Below are 16,660 nucleotides of genomic sequence, written 5' to 3'. Positions count from 1 at the left end.
AAATGCAAGTGCACAAACACATGCATACTTCAACTCAGCGGTTTCAGCTATAGAAAGCTGAAGGTGAGCAGTGGTGTCGTTCCAAATACAATACTGGTACGTAACTGATTCGTCATGTACCAATCCTGTATAAATAACATTGGTACCTAGCTTACAGGCAGAAAGCTACTTGCAGAGATACGTTCAGAAAGCTACATGTTCGTTGAACAGATTTCTTGCTCTCCCCCCCCCCCCCCCTCTCTCTCTCTCTCACACACACACACGCACAAACACACCCCTACCCCCACACCCACAGACTTACCCTGCAGCAGATTGATCTGGTTGTGCAGATGCATCCTGTACAGCAGCTAAGCTCAGGCTGTACACTTCGTCACCACCGGTAGCTGGTACCATGAAACTGGCCGAGGAGCATGGCAGAAAGGCGCTGGCGGCACCGTTGACGAACAGATGATACCCCTGGCGGAAGAGAAACACCAGAAAACAGAATCAGTACGCAGTGGGGCAAGGGTTTCCCTTGAGCTCCTTAAGTGTGAAATACAGCATTCAGTGCAGTGACCGGGGCACAAGCATGCAGTGCAGATACCATGCAGTGATTAAACTGCAGGCGCATAAGTCATCATGGTCATGCACTGCCATGTTACACAACATGCAGGATCAGCCTAGGATCAGCCTAGTAGTAGCCTGAATACGCCCTAGCAGAGAAAAAAAGGGGTATACATCATGTACCAGTACACATCCAGAACTTCCTATAGAAGAAGTGACAGGGTACAATCCCTGATGCAAGGCAATACCAGTGGCGGTGTAGCTTACAGCGAACTTGCACGACTCTGGCGGCTTGGCCCAGCTGATATGTATACAGCTGTTGCCGACGCGCACAAGCTGTAGCTCTGGACACACCAGGCCAGAGCTGCCGTTCAACATCAGAGGCTGTGTGGCGGCCATCTTCTGGCCTAGCCAGCCCACCACGGCACGGCCATCGCTGGTGCTGAGGCGAGACAGCATGATCGGCTCGACTGTCACTGAGTAGGATGCCTCATCCTCGATCTCTTTCACTACAGCCTTCAGAGAGTACAATAGAACAACAGCACACACGCACGCACACACAATTATTTCACAGACAAACAAAAAGAACACAAAGCTCATAGCGGATTGACCAGGAGTGAAATGAGCACACCCGCACAAACATGGATTATTCCCGTAGCTATGCAGAAGACGTTACTTCAGTAACGTCTGGCGCTAGCCAGGGTCCACACAGCTTTAATTTGGTGTTTGTGTGTTTGTTTGTTTGTGTCCCGCCTGGCGCTATCCCGTATCTGTCCCGTACTGTACGGTACCAGCAAAGACAGCTGGCCACAATATTTTTGTTTGTTTGTGCCATCGACATGCCTGGCGCTATCCCGTACCTGTCCCGTACCATCAAGGGTACGGTACCATCAAGAGAATGAGTATATATGCGAAGTGTATCGGGGGAATGCATTCAGTGCAGTAATTTGTGTGCGAGGCCGAGATCCCACTAGCAGGCTGGCTGGGCCGCCTGTCGACCAGCCCGGGAATCGCATGTAGGCCGATAGCATAATAATTATAACGTATATACAGTCATGTAGATGTATAGCAGGGATTCATATTATGTAAACGACTCCCTGCTGTATGGGGAGATTTTCTGGAAAGAAATACGAAGTAGGGAGACGAGTAAATGCAATCAGAAGAATTAGTTGCCGTCAGTATAATAATAAGAAGAAGAAGAACGCCCGTGATCGGCAGAGTCAGCGCCGGTCCCAGGAAACGTCAGGACAGACATCCCGTCGACTCCAGAACGCCCGTGATCGGCAGAGTCAGCGCCGGTCCCATAGCTATGCAGAAGACGTTACTTCAGTATCTCATTGAAACGTTTTTGCAATACAATGATGTAGCTAATCAAAGGAAAAAGCATTTCCATCAGTTCTAACAACATGCACGATGAGCTAGGCAACAAAGCATAGCGCAGGGCCCTGAGCTTCCAAGCTCTCTCGTTATGCCACATGATTCAATTTCTTCATCTGGCCTCATACAGGTACAGGTATGCCACATGATTCAATTCCTTCATCTGACCTCATACAGGCTTGACAACAGTGTACCCCTGGTAATTCTAGGTTGCTGGCTCTAGAGAGAGAATCACAGCTAGTATGCAATTAGGACTCCACACAGCTACGTTTAGAAACTCTGCAGTTTCAGCTTTACCTCAATCGGATCCACGTCCTCTCTGAAATAAGCCACGTGGTGTCGAGACGACGTTTCGTCGTCCTCGACACTCTGCGCTTGTGTGCTCCGTGCATCGCTGTGCAGTACGCTGGTGTGGTGAGTGCCGTTCACAAATACACGGTACTCGTCAACCTAAGGCACACGCACGCACACACACAGACACACGCACATACACACACACAGGCACAGACACCGGCACAGACACCGGCACACACACAGACACACACACAAGTAGGATAATTGAAAGCTGGATGTAATGTTGAACAAGTGAGTTCAGAGCTATGATGATCACTAACAGTTAGCTGGGGTGAAATAGAATCTTGCTGGACAAAGTGAGCTGCTGCTTGGACCTAATCCATTTATAAAAATCAATAATATGCCAAAAATGAACAACCTGCTGATTCCAGCACAGCAGCTTGTCGCATGCTTGTGTGTGTGTGTGTGTGTGTATGCGGTGTGTAAGTTCGTTCCGAGAGCCATTCAAGAACAATCGTATGTCGCAGCCTACCCGGGCACGTCGCTTGGTCTTGATCGCGGAGCGGTCAACCTTGACTGGCGACCAACACAGCTTAAGGGCCTGCGAAATACGGCACTTAGCAAGGCGAGGGGTTTGGAGCGGCAAGCACGGCAACGGTGCATGTAGAGTCACAAGGTTGCTGCAGGACAACGGCTTGGCAGGGCCAGAGGCCATGGAAAACACTTGCAGCGTGTGTATCGCACCTGCAGACGAATAGGAAAGAAGCCGTGCACACCATTCAACACAATACAACAACAACACCGATACTGGCGATAGGTTTCTTAATGGGAGGTATGTATCTAAGATGGCCGTCACCTTTTCGCGGGGCAAGTTACCCCATACTTGGCAGGTACAACTCGTTATAGCACATTTATGAGTATGACCTCACAAAGTTCATGACCGTTTATGCAGAGCTGGTATCAAGGTGTGTACGGTTGTAGTGGACTTGCCCCGCAAACCAAATGACGGAAATTGATGCATACGTCCGAGCCACCATCACGTTGTCATGATCAGACGAACACCAGCAACACCAAAATCAGCTAGGACATCCTTCTGTCAACTCAGCACATCGCAGTACGACCCTACTGTCATGAGATTGACCTAAATCAACGGGGCCATGCTCAGGTCTACTCACCCGGTTCCAAGCCAGTGACTTCCATGGTCTGAACGTCCTGGCCAAACGCAGCACCGCCACTGCCGGTCATAGCGCAGCTGCGGAACACCTTGCCATCCACTGTTAGCGTGTACTCCTTGGCTCTGGTGGCAGTGTCTTCAACTGACCATTCGATGATGCTCTTTGCAGGGGAAATAAAAAGTTGAATGCACATGCCGACAAGAACACAGGTGAACAGACACATAAACAAACACAAACAAAAACAGGGACACACACTGAGCACAGTGGCGTATGCATAGACTCCATTTTGGAGCTGTACTGGACATTCAGCTAGTTGTACTGACTTAACAGATAGGAAAACATCAACAACAACGCCAACAACGCCAACACCACCAACAACAACACCACTAACAACAATCACACAGCGCTTCTTCTTCTGTGAGGACGCAAACACACAGAAAGGATATACACTGTATTGTGCACTCCACAGTTAGCATGCGAACCAATGCAGAGTTCAACTACCATCACTATTTATCACTACATGCAATACCAGGAGTCCATAAACCAGAGTATGCAACTGTGTGTGATCTCTTTTCTATGGGCCAGATGCGCGGCGGGCTGCCTTCATTACATCTTTCAGCTGCAGTTCGTCCACTGCGGAAAATCAAACACCGCACTTTCCGAATGGTTTGAAATGAACTTTCGTACGCAACTGGAGTTCACGCGCCAAACTTTAGAAACCGTGTAGGTACTGGAACAAATCGAGCAAATACGGATGGGCTTGTACGAAAAATTGTGGGTTTGAGTGAATGCTTTCAGAGCGTGCTGGAGGCAAGTTACGTAATGAAGGCAGCCCGCCACGCACTGACCCATAAGCACAGTTGCATACTCTTGTTTATGCATGCTTGGCAGTACCCATAGTAAGCTAGTAGCTACACACACATACATTGAGGTAACCCACCTTCTCCTCATCCACTGAGGCAATCCACAGTGAGAGATTGTCAGTTGGCAGCGAGAACGACAGCACGTCGCTCAGAGTATCGCGGCCCACAACGACGATAGCCCTGTGGTGTTGACGAGCACAAGAACAGACACAGCATCCAGGCACTCATGCATTTCGCTTCCTCCTTGGTCATAGAGGCAGAGTACACGTACTAGTACATGTACTCTCACATTTGCGCATCGGAGCTTCAAGCTTCGATATAACAGTGTAAGCTGTTATATCTCGCTCTCAGCTCCTAGCACAACTTCCACTTCCCGTCACAATGTACCATTGCTAGCGAAATGGGAAAGTCTTTGCTGTTTACGCAATTACTGAGCCTGCAATAGAATTATAATATGTACCGAGAGGGGGGGGAGGGGGGAGGGGAGAGTATATTCTTTGGTGAATACATCTAGATCATTGGTCACGGCATGCGGCCAGCTTGTAGTCTGCACAAGAAATGGGGATTTCGATTCTCCAAAATGCACAAAACTACAAATCCCCACAGCATAAGAGGGCTTCAGATTCTGAATGACGACACAGGTATAACTTCACACACAGGACTGATGACCCAACAACCTGGTTGTTGACGAAGGAGATCGCCAAAACAACACGGATGTCGCAACCTCAGCTTTATGAACTTACATGTAGTGGACTCCTGGCTTGCAACCTTGCACAACAACAGACGTGTGCAGCCTCTCAATTTGCCACATTAGGCACTCCATGTTCTGTGGTCAACAACAACAACAAAACACCATAAAACAGATCAATAAAACATGGGGAATAGGAGGAACAAACAATCCCCAGCAACAATGAATGACTGTATATACACATAAGGGTGAGGAACAATTAGGATAATAATAATAATAATAAAACAGGTCGCGTAATGAAGCAGCATAACGATAGATGTGCAAAGTCACGATGCCTGGTCTGCTTCTGTCCTGGGTTCACTACCCCGTGCGTTGCAGCCGCGAGCAAAACCAGCTCAGGCTGAGAGTTCTCTCCATGATTGCTTGTCCAAAGCGCGCATTCTGAGCCCACTCAGATCAGTCATGGTCTTCAGTGGCATGTCTCTGCCAGCTGTGCTTGCCTTGACTGCCGTGGCCAGGTTCGATTTCGGGCGTCCACGCACACCGGTGACATCTCGACGGAAGTAGTTGTCCATTGCCTGCTGTGGCGGGGCATCTGAGGGCATCCTCAGAACATGACCCAACATCCGGAAACGGCGGACAGCAACGGTGTGCGAAAGTGGCTGTGTGCGTGCTCTGGAATATAGGTCTTTGTTGGAGATGATGGCAGGATACCTAATTCCGAACAAGTTCCGTAGTTGACGTCTATGGAAGGCGTTCAGCTTCTCCAGTGCAGCCTCTGTCAGTCCCCATCCAACAATTAGGATGGAAAGTTGGAAACAGGATACACTAACAAGGTAACAGTGCATAGCAAGTAACAATGCATCAACGTGTCCGGGCCACGGTGCTGGCCAGTGAAAGCCATCCGCGAGCGCAGTTTCCGCGCCCTGAGCTGAGCAACCACCAACTAAACTCAGTTCACATGTCCACCGTTCAACTCGACATTGCACACACACACACACATGCGCTACGTTTTTTTGTATAAGCAATCATCACTCCAGGATGAGCATGAAAGTCATGACGACTTACGGGATCTGACGGGAAAAGACTTGAATCAAACTCTTTCATCATGGACTCGGTGAGGCGTGACATTCTACAGCAGCACAGCCAAACGGCAGAGTCAACACAACAGACTATGGTACACGGACAACACCACAGATACATCAAGGAAACTAGCAGCACATTGATACAGACAAGCAGTGTACTGTAAGACATGTATATATAACGAGGAAGCAAATCTAACACTTTAACGGATGACATTTCTTCGTTATAATAAGATCCGTTGAGGCCGTACTGCTTCATATATGCTGTGTGTGGATATGGCAGAATACTGCAAGATCGTTAACATATCTTCTCGTTAACCTATGAATTTTGGACAATCGTTAAATTTGCGACTCGTTATAATAACATGTCTTACAGTACAGTAAAACCTGTGACTAAAGACCACCCCTTGCCATTGGGGCCAGCGAAAGCGGTCTTTAGTGGCAGGTGGTCCTTAGTTAGAGGCTTGCACCGCACAACCATATATGAATGTGAGACCGTCCGTGCCTGGCGAAGTACCAGGCTGGTCGCTAGTCACGGTGGTCTTTAGTTACAGGTGTTACTGTCCTTGGCATTCACTGTCAGATCAAATCAAGCCTTGGTAACTTCAAGCAAACATGACTGTGTTCTGCAAGAGCAGCAGAGCCTAGCCCATCGGCAGCAGGCATGCAGCACGTGCACGACATACAGCATGGTCTTGTCATCCCTGAGTGCACCTATGCATGGTCTCGCTGTCCGTGCGTGTACCTAAACAGAATACAAGTCGTACAGCATGCATGTGCCAGACTGTACACTCACGAGTTGTTCTTAGAACTGAATTCCTGGCCGACAACCAGCAGGGTCTTGTGAACAGGTTCATCTCTTTCCACGGCAGTGAACGTGACACTGTCCTCCGCCATGGCAGCAAGCTTGAAGCTGACGGAATCGATGGCAGTGAAACAGCTGGATCTTGATGCCGAGGCCGTCATTCCCGTTGAGTCTAATGCTATGCGGTACGTGCCGTTAGCCGACCGTTCGGCCTTCTTGCGCATATTGCGCTGCTGCCTCTTGCCCCTGAAGTCTACACACAAATAGAACGAAACGCATGGTCAGGTCAGATCCACTTACTGTAAGTCGACAAGTTTTCGGCCCATTCAAATTTCGGCCTCCCCGGGCTAAAACACATTTCGGCTGCAACAAATTTTCGGCCTGTACTGCTGCTGCCACTGTCACACTGAACCTTGCAAAACAAATTTTCGGCCAAATATGATCAGGCCGAAAATAGCCGAAAATAATTAGGCGCTGAATATCTGTTGACTTACAGTATAGATAGGAAATTTGCACACAGTGAATTTGGTGATATAGTGAACACATTCCCATGTCCGTGTGCCAACATTGACCCTATGGCTACACGCTAGAATGGTTCCTCTGTTCCTGCACACACAGTAATCCTTGCCTGATGACATAATACTCTCACACAGACTGTGACAGAGTGTGAAGCTGTACATATACATGTACATACTGCCGTGCGTGCACGCACCCACACACACGGACACACATGCACACACACACACGCACGCGCGCACACACACACACACACACGCACGCGCACACACACACACACACACATACATACCAGACCCGCGGCCAGCTCACCTGACAGGGTTCCCAGCGCCAGCACGAGGCTTTCCTTGGAGCTGTACGTTGACTTGTTGTAGAACGTTGTGTCCAGCAAGTCACCATCAGTGCTCTTGACACTGATGCTGTGGGAGCGGAACGGTGACAGAGAAAAGTCATCAATGTTGATTGTAATATCCTGTGATAGAGGTCCATTCTGCACCGGTGGAGTTTCCAAATCTGAATTGGGAAGAAAGGAACATGACAACGTGCACAGCACACCAGTCGCGATTCAAATTGCAAAACGTCACATCATAAATAGATTGCTTCAAGCAAAAAATGAACGCATGATTCCTCATAGGATATGTAAAAAGTTACTAAAAACTTAGAAGAAAGCATGCAAACATGGGCTCTTGGTTCCACTGTACAACACAGTGTACAGTGTTGCCTTGCCAATCGCCACACTCGATAGTGCATGAGAACACGTGTTGTTATTCGCGAGTTGCTGCAAGCATGCAGTCAAATGGCCACTAGGTCTGAAGATCGTGACGTTATTCGCAAGTTGTTGTTATACACGATGTCGCTATTGACAAGGTTGACTGAACAGAACTGCACATGTAGTAAATAAATGTCACGGTTCGCTTGAGACCCAGTCAGACTGAGTTTTCAGTATCCATAGCAACGCCACCACTCTGCAAAGATCAAAAGCGCAGATGCAGCTCCTAAAGCGGTGGTGGGAGGTGAGTAGATCAGCCCACCAACAAAGTGTTCAAAGATCAAAAAAATCCCATTCGCTGAATCCATGCTTCCCTCTTCCCAGGTGTAGTAACACTACACGTTAACGCTACACTGATAGCTGCCCAGCTGACTATCACTGACCTTGTTCAGCAGACACCACTAGGATGTAGCTGCCGGGGCTGAGATCCTTGATCTCCACCTGGCACAGAACAGGCTTGCCATCATCAGTTTCCGTCACAGACGGTTGATGAACCTGCACAGACACGCGCAGACACGCGCAAATACGCACACAGTACAGAGCACAGACAAGAGAAAGCACATTATCAACCTGCACACCAATACCGATGCAGCAAGCAAGCAAACAAGCAAAATGACAGGTCAACGTTGAATGATAAGCTACCTTGAAGTGGATATGCAACAAATAACCAAAGCAAACTGGCAGTGTCTAGTTTTGATAGCCAAAAGAACTGGAATTGCACATCAGAGCTTCTGCTCCTCATACAAACCTCAGTTCACATCACCATTACCCTTGCTGGTGAAAAATGCAATTTTAGAGCTCTAGAAAGAGTTGGCCATGTCGCTGCAAAATATATACTACTAGCAGCACCACCGGCCAGCGTTGCCTGGCCGAACGTGGCATATGCGCATGCGGCCGCGCGGGTGATCATGTGAAGCAAGTACGTGAACAGCACACGTGCTCAGCACGTGGTGGTGGCCAGACCGCTGAAGTCCTGGTGAGGGAGGTTCTTCATCGTTGGAAGAAGAAGGAGGGACGTCTGTTACGCCTTCAGGAGGCTGGTCAGGGTTGTCCATCACCTGGTGGCGGATGAAGCGGCTCAAAAAATTCATAAACTTACGAACAAATGTGCGATGCGCTCTTCACTGCAGATCAGATGCAGAGTGCAGTCAGTGCAGATCTTTTGTATCCTTTTTATTTGTTGCAGATGTTTCTATTTGCAGAGAACGGTTCACGTGGTCCGCAGCGCTTGTGCGGCTGCTAGTGCTACCTGAATAGTATGGCCTAGGCTAGGTGGCTACATGATTCGCACGCTTCGCGTGCTCAGTGCTTCTGCGCGCGGCTGCTACTGCATGCTACTCGTACTGATCGTGTCTGCTACCACCTACATGTACACTGTTCGCACACTTCGCGTGCTCAGCACGTGGTGGTGGCTACACGATTCGCACGCTTCGCGTGCTCAGTGCTTCTGTGGCTGCTTCCGCTAGCTACACGATTCGCACGCTTCGTTCGCACGCTTCGCGTGCTCAGTGCTTCTGCGGCCGCTAGCTACACTGTGCTACACTGTTCGCACGCTTCGCGTGCTCAGGGCATGGCAGCGCTGCTCCGCAGCGCTTCAGCGTGACACAAAAACAAACGTCACAGGTGCCTCTTCTTTATAAGGAGCGTGACACACACACAGACACACGTCACAGGTGCCTCTCTTTTATAAGTAAAGATGTGACTGACACCCCACCCACCCACCCACCCACACCCACAGCGAGAAAGAGAGAGAGAGAGAGAGAGAGAGAGAGAGAGAGAGAGAGAGAGAGAGAGAGAGAGAGAGAGAGAGAGAGAGAGCTAGAGAGAAAATGAGAGAGAGAAAGAGAGAGAGAGAGAGAGAGAGAGAGAGAGAGAGAGAGAGAGAGAGAGAGAGAGAGAGAGAGAGAGAGAGAGAGAGAGAGAGAGAGAGAGAGAGAGAGAGCTAGAGAGCTAGAGAGCTAGAGAGAAAATGAGAGAAAGAGAGAGAGAAAGAGAGAGAGAGAGATGTAGAGGTAGATAGATAGAGATAGAGATAGAGATAGAGAGAGAGAGAAAGGTAGAGGTAGATAGAGAGAGAGAGAGAGTGAGCAAGCAGCAGTAGCAGTACCTGGCAGCACACGGTGTTGTTGAGTGCCACAGCGTAACCCTTGACCTGATAGCCATCACTGTCTGGCCAAGTCACGCACGGCCAATACACGACAACACAGCCCCCGCCCAGAACATCCGCGGCAATGTCCGGACCACTCAGCGGTGTGAACTACAGCACCAATGCAAGATATACACAATACAAAAGCATCTAATGTACTCAACTACCAGTAAGATGCTACTTGTAAGAAGAGTGTACTCTAAATCAATAAAATTTCGCTGGCGATTTAATTTCGCTGATTTCGTCGGTCAATGCCAATCGGCCAAAATTAATCGCTGGCCAAAATTTGTCACAATCTAGTACACTGACCTTTGAACTACTACTAGTACGTGCGCGCACAAAACATTGATCATTTTTTTGGACTCCTTGTGCACGCGCACGGCGAAAGTTTATTGGCGGCGAAAAGTCTTTTTTGGAGATCGGCGAATGTTTTTCACCGGCGAAAATTTGTTGATTTACAGTATATCATTTCCTACAGATTAGTTTACACCAGGGTGTAGTATTTACTATTACACCGATTCTCTGACACTGAAATATGATGATGATGTCATATCCAAATTTGCCAAGATGTCTCCGAATATACAGCACTGAGCACATTAGCAGCAGTATTTAGAATATCTACCTAACATGCGTTTAGGAGCCCACATGATTGGGTATGGATTCAATGCACGCTCAACAACTCGCTTTGGTCCGAGAAAAGGCCGTCGTCTAGTTCCAAATGTATCATCTTCAAATCACCTGACTTGTGTTCCTGACATTGTGTTCAGGCCAGCCAGCCTTGTCAGCACTAAGAAAAGCAGACTGGGACAGAAAAGAAACCTACTTCATTCCTGACGGGCACAGGAGACGATGTCATTGACAATGAACCTTTGCGGAAGCCTGTGTACCAGTGGCGCACCTGGCTTACAGCGGCTTGTGTCAACAAGAGGCTACATCAGAGTAGAAACAAGAACCAGCAACAGGGGCTCATAAGACGAGTTGAAGTCGCATGACAAAAAGGGGGTTAGCCACCCTGCAAATTGATTGAAGGCAATAAGCCCATTACGCAACGACGTAATTTGTACCGCGAATGCCCCACACAGCCACCCGGGCATGGTCGTCTGGGGGGGGGGGGGGGTGTTGAACAATTCATTGCTGATCCCAGTGTACTCACATGCACTACTCATGCAATCCATATTTGGCAATGTGCAATGGACTTATCAGTGAACCACGCGGGTGATCGATCTCACTCAAATTACACTCCACCTACCTTGTCGTCATGATCTCGCTGGTTTGCCCATTGCACTTGGCAATGGCACGTATGCAAAACAAGCCATGCTTGGGTATTTCAATGCCTTCATTCGGATCAACACGCTGAGCAAACAAACAGCATAGTACGTGACGAGAGCATTGTAAGGGCACAGGTCAACAGGAACTGTCAAAACACACCTGCCAAGGGTTAGTTGGATGTGCAATACGATATATATATATTATGCACATGCATGTTCAGCACATCAGCGACAGAGTGATCTCCAAGAAAAAAGTGCAGTATGAGGCACACCAGCAAAAAGTAATGACTGCTATAACTCCACTCTCCAAATTGAACTGTACAACGTGAAGTCACAGAGTTCTGCCTTTCCCAAGCCAAGTAGCGCCTACCCATGCATTCCAGGAGCAGAAGTTTGAGCAACCCTTTATCTTCTCTCTCTCTCTCTCTCTCTCTCTCTCTCTCTCTCTCTCTCTCTCTCTCTCTCTCTCTCTCCCTCTCTCTATGACATACCTTGGTATTCTCTGCTCCTTCACGAGGCGCCGAGAAGTCGGTAGTGTAGAGAACAGTGGCACTTGGTGCACTGCCCGGTGGGTCCAGGAATATCTTTGTTGTTGCACAAATCTAACAATGGGAAATCACCCAACACATGCAGTCATAAACGTGCATATACACACATGCACATACACACAACAGAGAGTCATGATCATGACGGGGACTACCAATGCACACATGTACACGCACACACACACACACACACACGCGCGTATGCGCACGACTCCCCCCCCCCCCCCCCCCACAGACACAGAGACACACACAAACACACACATGCATGCCCACGCACGCCCCCCCCCCCCCCCACACACACACAACACACAACACACAGTCAGGGAGAGAGAGAGAGAGAGAGAGAGAGAGAGAGAGAGAGAGAGAGAGAGAGAGAGAGAGAGAGAGAGAGAGAGAGAGAGAGAGAGAGAGAGAGAGAGAGAGAGAGAGAGAGAGAGAGAGAGAGATCATGACATGCTGCATTCACCATACCATGAGACTGTTTAACCGTGTCTGCATGATGGGCTTGTCCAGAACTGATCGTACATCTGCAAATCAGCATAGGCACAACACATTTTACTGTTATAAAATAATTATACCCAAAAAAAAGTTCTATTCTGGCCGACCGTTTGAGGGGTTGCCGACCTGAAACAAGTTTATTTGTTCTTTTATCCTTATGATAGCAATAATAGCAGACATAATGTGACTGAAGCAGATCAAGACTTGCGCCAGGTAACTCGCCAAGCTACGTGAATCGTAAGTCTACTAAACATGAATCTTGAATAAGAATAAAACGGCTAAGACAGTTACCTATGCACGCCCAACACATCGTACACACCCCCACACACACATCGTACACACCCCCACACACACATCGTACACACACATCGTGTACACACATCGTACACACCCACACCCACACACCCACACATGCACCCACACCCGCACCCGCACACACATACCCATACACGCACACAAGCACACACACACACACACACCTTCAACGGACGGCTTCCATTTCGGAATAGGGTTGTTGCTGTTCTTGGTCACCGACGGCACGGATGCCACCTTATGCGCCAGTCTGTTCATACCACGGGTTGTGGAGGCCGATGAGAAGGTTCGCTGCCGAATGGAATTCTTCACTGAGACTTTGCTGATAACCTGGACCAGAAATAACACACAGCACCGGTATATTATAATAAATTATTATGAAGAGCTGAGATGGAACACCCGCTAAATCCATTTCATCACTCTTCGGATAGTAATGACTAAAAGGACTTACTTTGTGTGCGGTTTGTATCTAAATCCATGTTTGAGTTCCAGTTTTTGAAATGGTTCTAGTCGGATTTTGAATGTGAAATTTTGTCTGGCGGTGCCCCTGGACCTTTTGATTCCACTGAGCTGAAAATCTGGTTTTCTCAAATTTAGTGCATAGCGGGTTTTGCATGTCAGCTCTTCATAGTACATCAGTCATTGGACGGAACCATGTCAACTGTCATGTGATCAGGTGTATCAGGCGTACATGCAATGTGTGTTGCTAACCAGCAGAGCACAGCAGCAACAACAACAATGCCAACATGCAGGAAGACCTGGCAACGGTAACACAACATTCAGCCAGTACAATGCATGGGCGTACTTCATTCCAACCACAAGCTAGCTAACTACTAACTGTTTCTGGCTTTCCTATGTCAGGTGGGTGATGATGATCGGCTGCATTCTGCCACTGGCAACAACATGATCATCTTCTCCTCCCCTAGCGCACCAAAACTGCAATTTGTATACATATAAATATAAACGCGTACAAAGGTGCAGAGCCTTACCGCAGCGGAGCTGATTCCTGATTCACTTGAACATAGGAGGTGTTTCGAGTCGGGAGCTTGATCCTCCACAATTATAGTCAGCAAGAGACAGGGGATGGACGAGAACTGAGAAGGCACATGCAGGCACAGTGTATTAGGGGTCAAAGGGGTGTTCCGGGTACCCGGGTACCCGCCCGTTAATCTCAGGTATCGTTAGTAAAAGGGTGCCCGTTTGGATTTCGGTGATCCAATCAGTACGGAACAACACTGCTGGGATTGCGCATTCCAGGTGGGAGTCAATTATTTACAACTCCACGCTAAATGTCTGCATCGTTGTTGCATTTTTGCACCTAGCAGATCTACCTCTGCAACTATCAGACAAAATCAATTTGCGAATCATGATCTGATATCAAAATGCAACCTGAGAACAGATAAACTAAATTCAGGATTCATGTGGAAATTGTGCAAAAATTAAACATGGCTGCTAAAGGGTACCCGTTAACCCGCTCGTTAAGAAAATTACCCGTTCGTTAGTTAAAGATACACCCGTTTGACCACTACAGTGTATACATGTATTCGATTATAAAGCCATGGCTTCATAAATGAGAAACATTCGAAGTATGTTTTGTAAAATTGAAGGAATAAGTACAGTACAAACAAACTTACAGCCCAGCAGAAAGTGCAAACAAGTGGATGTTGATTGAGATTTCTGTATTTCTGTGTGGACTTTGGCATTTATGGCATGGCGCAGTGAGTGAGTCATTTTGCATCTAAAATAGCTAGGAAAGCAGCGGTATTTCGAATGTAAGGTCATGGTTTTAAAATGTGCAGACATACAGTATGACCTATGAGGACATCTGCACAAATTACACAATGTGAGTAATTCTGCCCAACTATGCAGTGCTGTATCGGAATCAAATGTAATTCAAGCAAGTGAGCGGGCGAGCATGAGAGCGTCAGAGAGGGAGAGGAGACAGGGAGGAGAGAGAGAGAGGAGACAGGGAGGAGAGAGAGAGAGAGAGAGAGAGAGAGAGAGAGAGAGAGAGAGAGAGAGAGAGAGAGAGAGAGAGAGAGAGAGAGAGAGAGAGAGAGAGAGAGAGAGAGAGAGAGAGAGAGAGAGAGAGAGAGAGAGAGAGAGAGAGAGAGAGAGAGAGATGTGGCATAGATTGACCAATCAACGGCTGCATTAATGGAAGAAGAAAGAAAGCAGCAAACGCTTACAGACTGCTCTCTGCCAAGCTTCTGCGGTTCTACATCCAGAGATAGCTGTGTCTGAGCCTTCTTTTTTTGCTCAACTGAACGTAGGACATAGTGGTACGTACCAGCCTTGGAAAGGTGCAAAACACCACAGATACTGCAGGCACATAAGACGACATTCAGAAACATTACGCAGAGCCAAACCGCACTGGTTATGTCCAAATCCATCTATGTCATGCTCTCTAGCAAGAACAAACATCCATGAGAGAAATGGAAGCATTCCACCCAAGTTGTTTGCCGCTCTCTCGTTCAAATAGTTCCACACCCTACAGCAAGTGGAGCTTTGCTGCTCACAGTCTCAACAATGCATCAGCCAACATATGGGGTACCGATGTAACAGAGAGTGTACACTAGAGGCTGCTGCCAACACCGGCTCAGGCCAACTTACTTGGAATCGGTTCCAATGAGCTCAGCACTTTCCGGCAAAACACACACTTTGGGAGAGAGCGCATCCTCAATAGGATGAAGGGTGTATGGCTGTGAGCCTTGCCACACCAGGCACACGATGTCACCGACGGATGCCACGATCAGGTTGGGTTGAATGAACCGATCGTCAACAAGAACACACCTGACCTGCACGCATGCAGCAACAAATCAGACAGCAGACAAATGATTCTCAATTTTTAAGTATCATGCCTCTCTCTCTCTCTCTCTCTCTCTCTCTCTCTCTCTCTCTCTCTCTCTCTCTCTCTCTCTCTCTCTCACACACACACAAGAGGAAGTTATGCAAATTGATCCTAGTGCTTGTAATACCAAGAGTATATACCCCCCCCCCCCCCCCCCAAGAGTGTGCAACTCCTGATACCATTTCTATAGGGTACGCCGACGGCGAAAACTCACATGATGTGGTGCAGTGTCGCAGTTGTACGTTTCCAGCCTGTTTTTAGCGAGCAGCAGAGTAATAAAAAAAGCACTCGGACAGAAACTCACTGCGGGGTATATGCAAATCCCCAGGATGATCATGGCAGATATTCGGATTGCGCGCACACTATCCTTCGTTTGTACGTAGTACAAACATGTCTGAGACACGTGATGTGAGTTTTCGCCGTCGGAGACCCCATATGCAGAGTTGCACACTCTTGGGGGGTTATATACTCTTGGTACTACAAATAGCAAAAAAACTGGTTGCTGTAAAGAATACCGTGCTTTTGTCAGCATTCGGTACTATCAAGAGTACATGGGGGTTATGTACTCTTGGTACAATGCAGTCAACATCATCTAGAGTAGTCAACACTACACATGATGTTTGACTGATGATCATGCAAGCATGAAACTAACTTGAGTCGCATGAAAGTCTTGTTCCACCCTCTTTGTAAGGAAGCTCTACCCTTTCGGGCATTGGGCAGTGTGTGTAAGCAGAGGACAACCTCTACTGTGTAGTCAACACTATGCAATTAGCACTATGCAGCGGAAGTACAGTGCTACTCAATGAGATCCTGTCGTGTCACTCAAGCACGCGCCGGGCATTGCGCAGCTCTAGAAGTACACCTGCTAACACTGGGCTGCGGAATGGTGCAAGGCGCAAACTTGAGTGACGCGACTGGATTTCATTGA

General features: G+C 48.1%; 1 protein-coding gene across 1 annotated transcript in view; it reads right to left on the bottom strand.

The window, feature by feature from the left end:
* Positions 1–16,660, bottom strand: part of LOC135809507 (uncharacterized) — a 50,521-nt gene that overhangs the window by 21,315 nt on the left and 12,546 nt on the right. The window contains exons 17-36 of the mRNA XM_065322868.1: positions 15,495–15,679; positions 15,071–15,203; positions 13,871–13,975; positions 13,049–13,211; positions 12,543–12,598; positions 12,018–12,128; positions 11,508–11,611; positions 11,082–11,187; positions 10,220–10,369; positions 8,496–8,607; positions 7,656–7,856; positions 6,819–7,080; positions 6,009–6,072; positions 4,996–5,078; positions 4,330–4,432; positions 3,390–3,549; positions 2,747–2,958; positions 2,218–2,370; positions 811–1,059; positions 302–456 (exon numbers count right to left, since the gene is read on the bottom strand). Coding sequence (XP_065178940.1) covers positions 302–456; positions 811–1,059; positions 2,218–2,370; positions 2,747–2,958; positions 3,390–3,549; positions 4,330–4,432; positions 4,996–5,078; positions 6,009–6,072; positions 6,819–7,080; positions 7,656–7,856; positions 8,496–8,607; positions 10,220–10,369; positions 11,082–11,187; positions 11,508–11,611; positions 12,018–12,128; positions 12,543–12,598; positions 13,049–13,211; positions 13,871–13,975; positions 15,071–15,203; positions 15,495–15,679 — 2,867 coding nt within the window. The remainder of the gene's footprint in view (positions 1–301; positions 457–810; positions 1,060–2,217; positions 2,371–2,746; positions 2,959–3,389; positions 3,550–4,329; positions 4,433–4,995; positions 5,079–6,008; positions 6,073–6,818; positions 7,081–7,655; positions 7,857–8,495; positions 8,608–10,219; positions 10,370–11,081; positions 11,188–11,507; positions 11,612–12,017; positions 12,129–12,542; positions 12,599–13,048; positions 13,212–13,870; positions 13,976–15,070; positions 15,204–15,494; positions 15,680–16,660) is intronic.

Source organism: Sycon ciliatum, chromosome 2 (genome assembly GCF_964019385.1).
Source record: "Sycon ciliatum chromosome 2, ocSycCili1.1, whole genome shotgun sequence".
NCBI lineage: Eukaryota > Metazoa > Porifera > Calcarea > Leucosolenida > Sycettidae > Sycon > Sycon ciliatum.
Note: the sequence above shows the minus strand (reverse complement) of the source record. Positions and strands in the feature narration are given on the sequence as shown.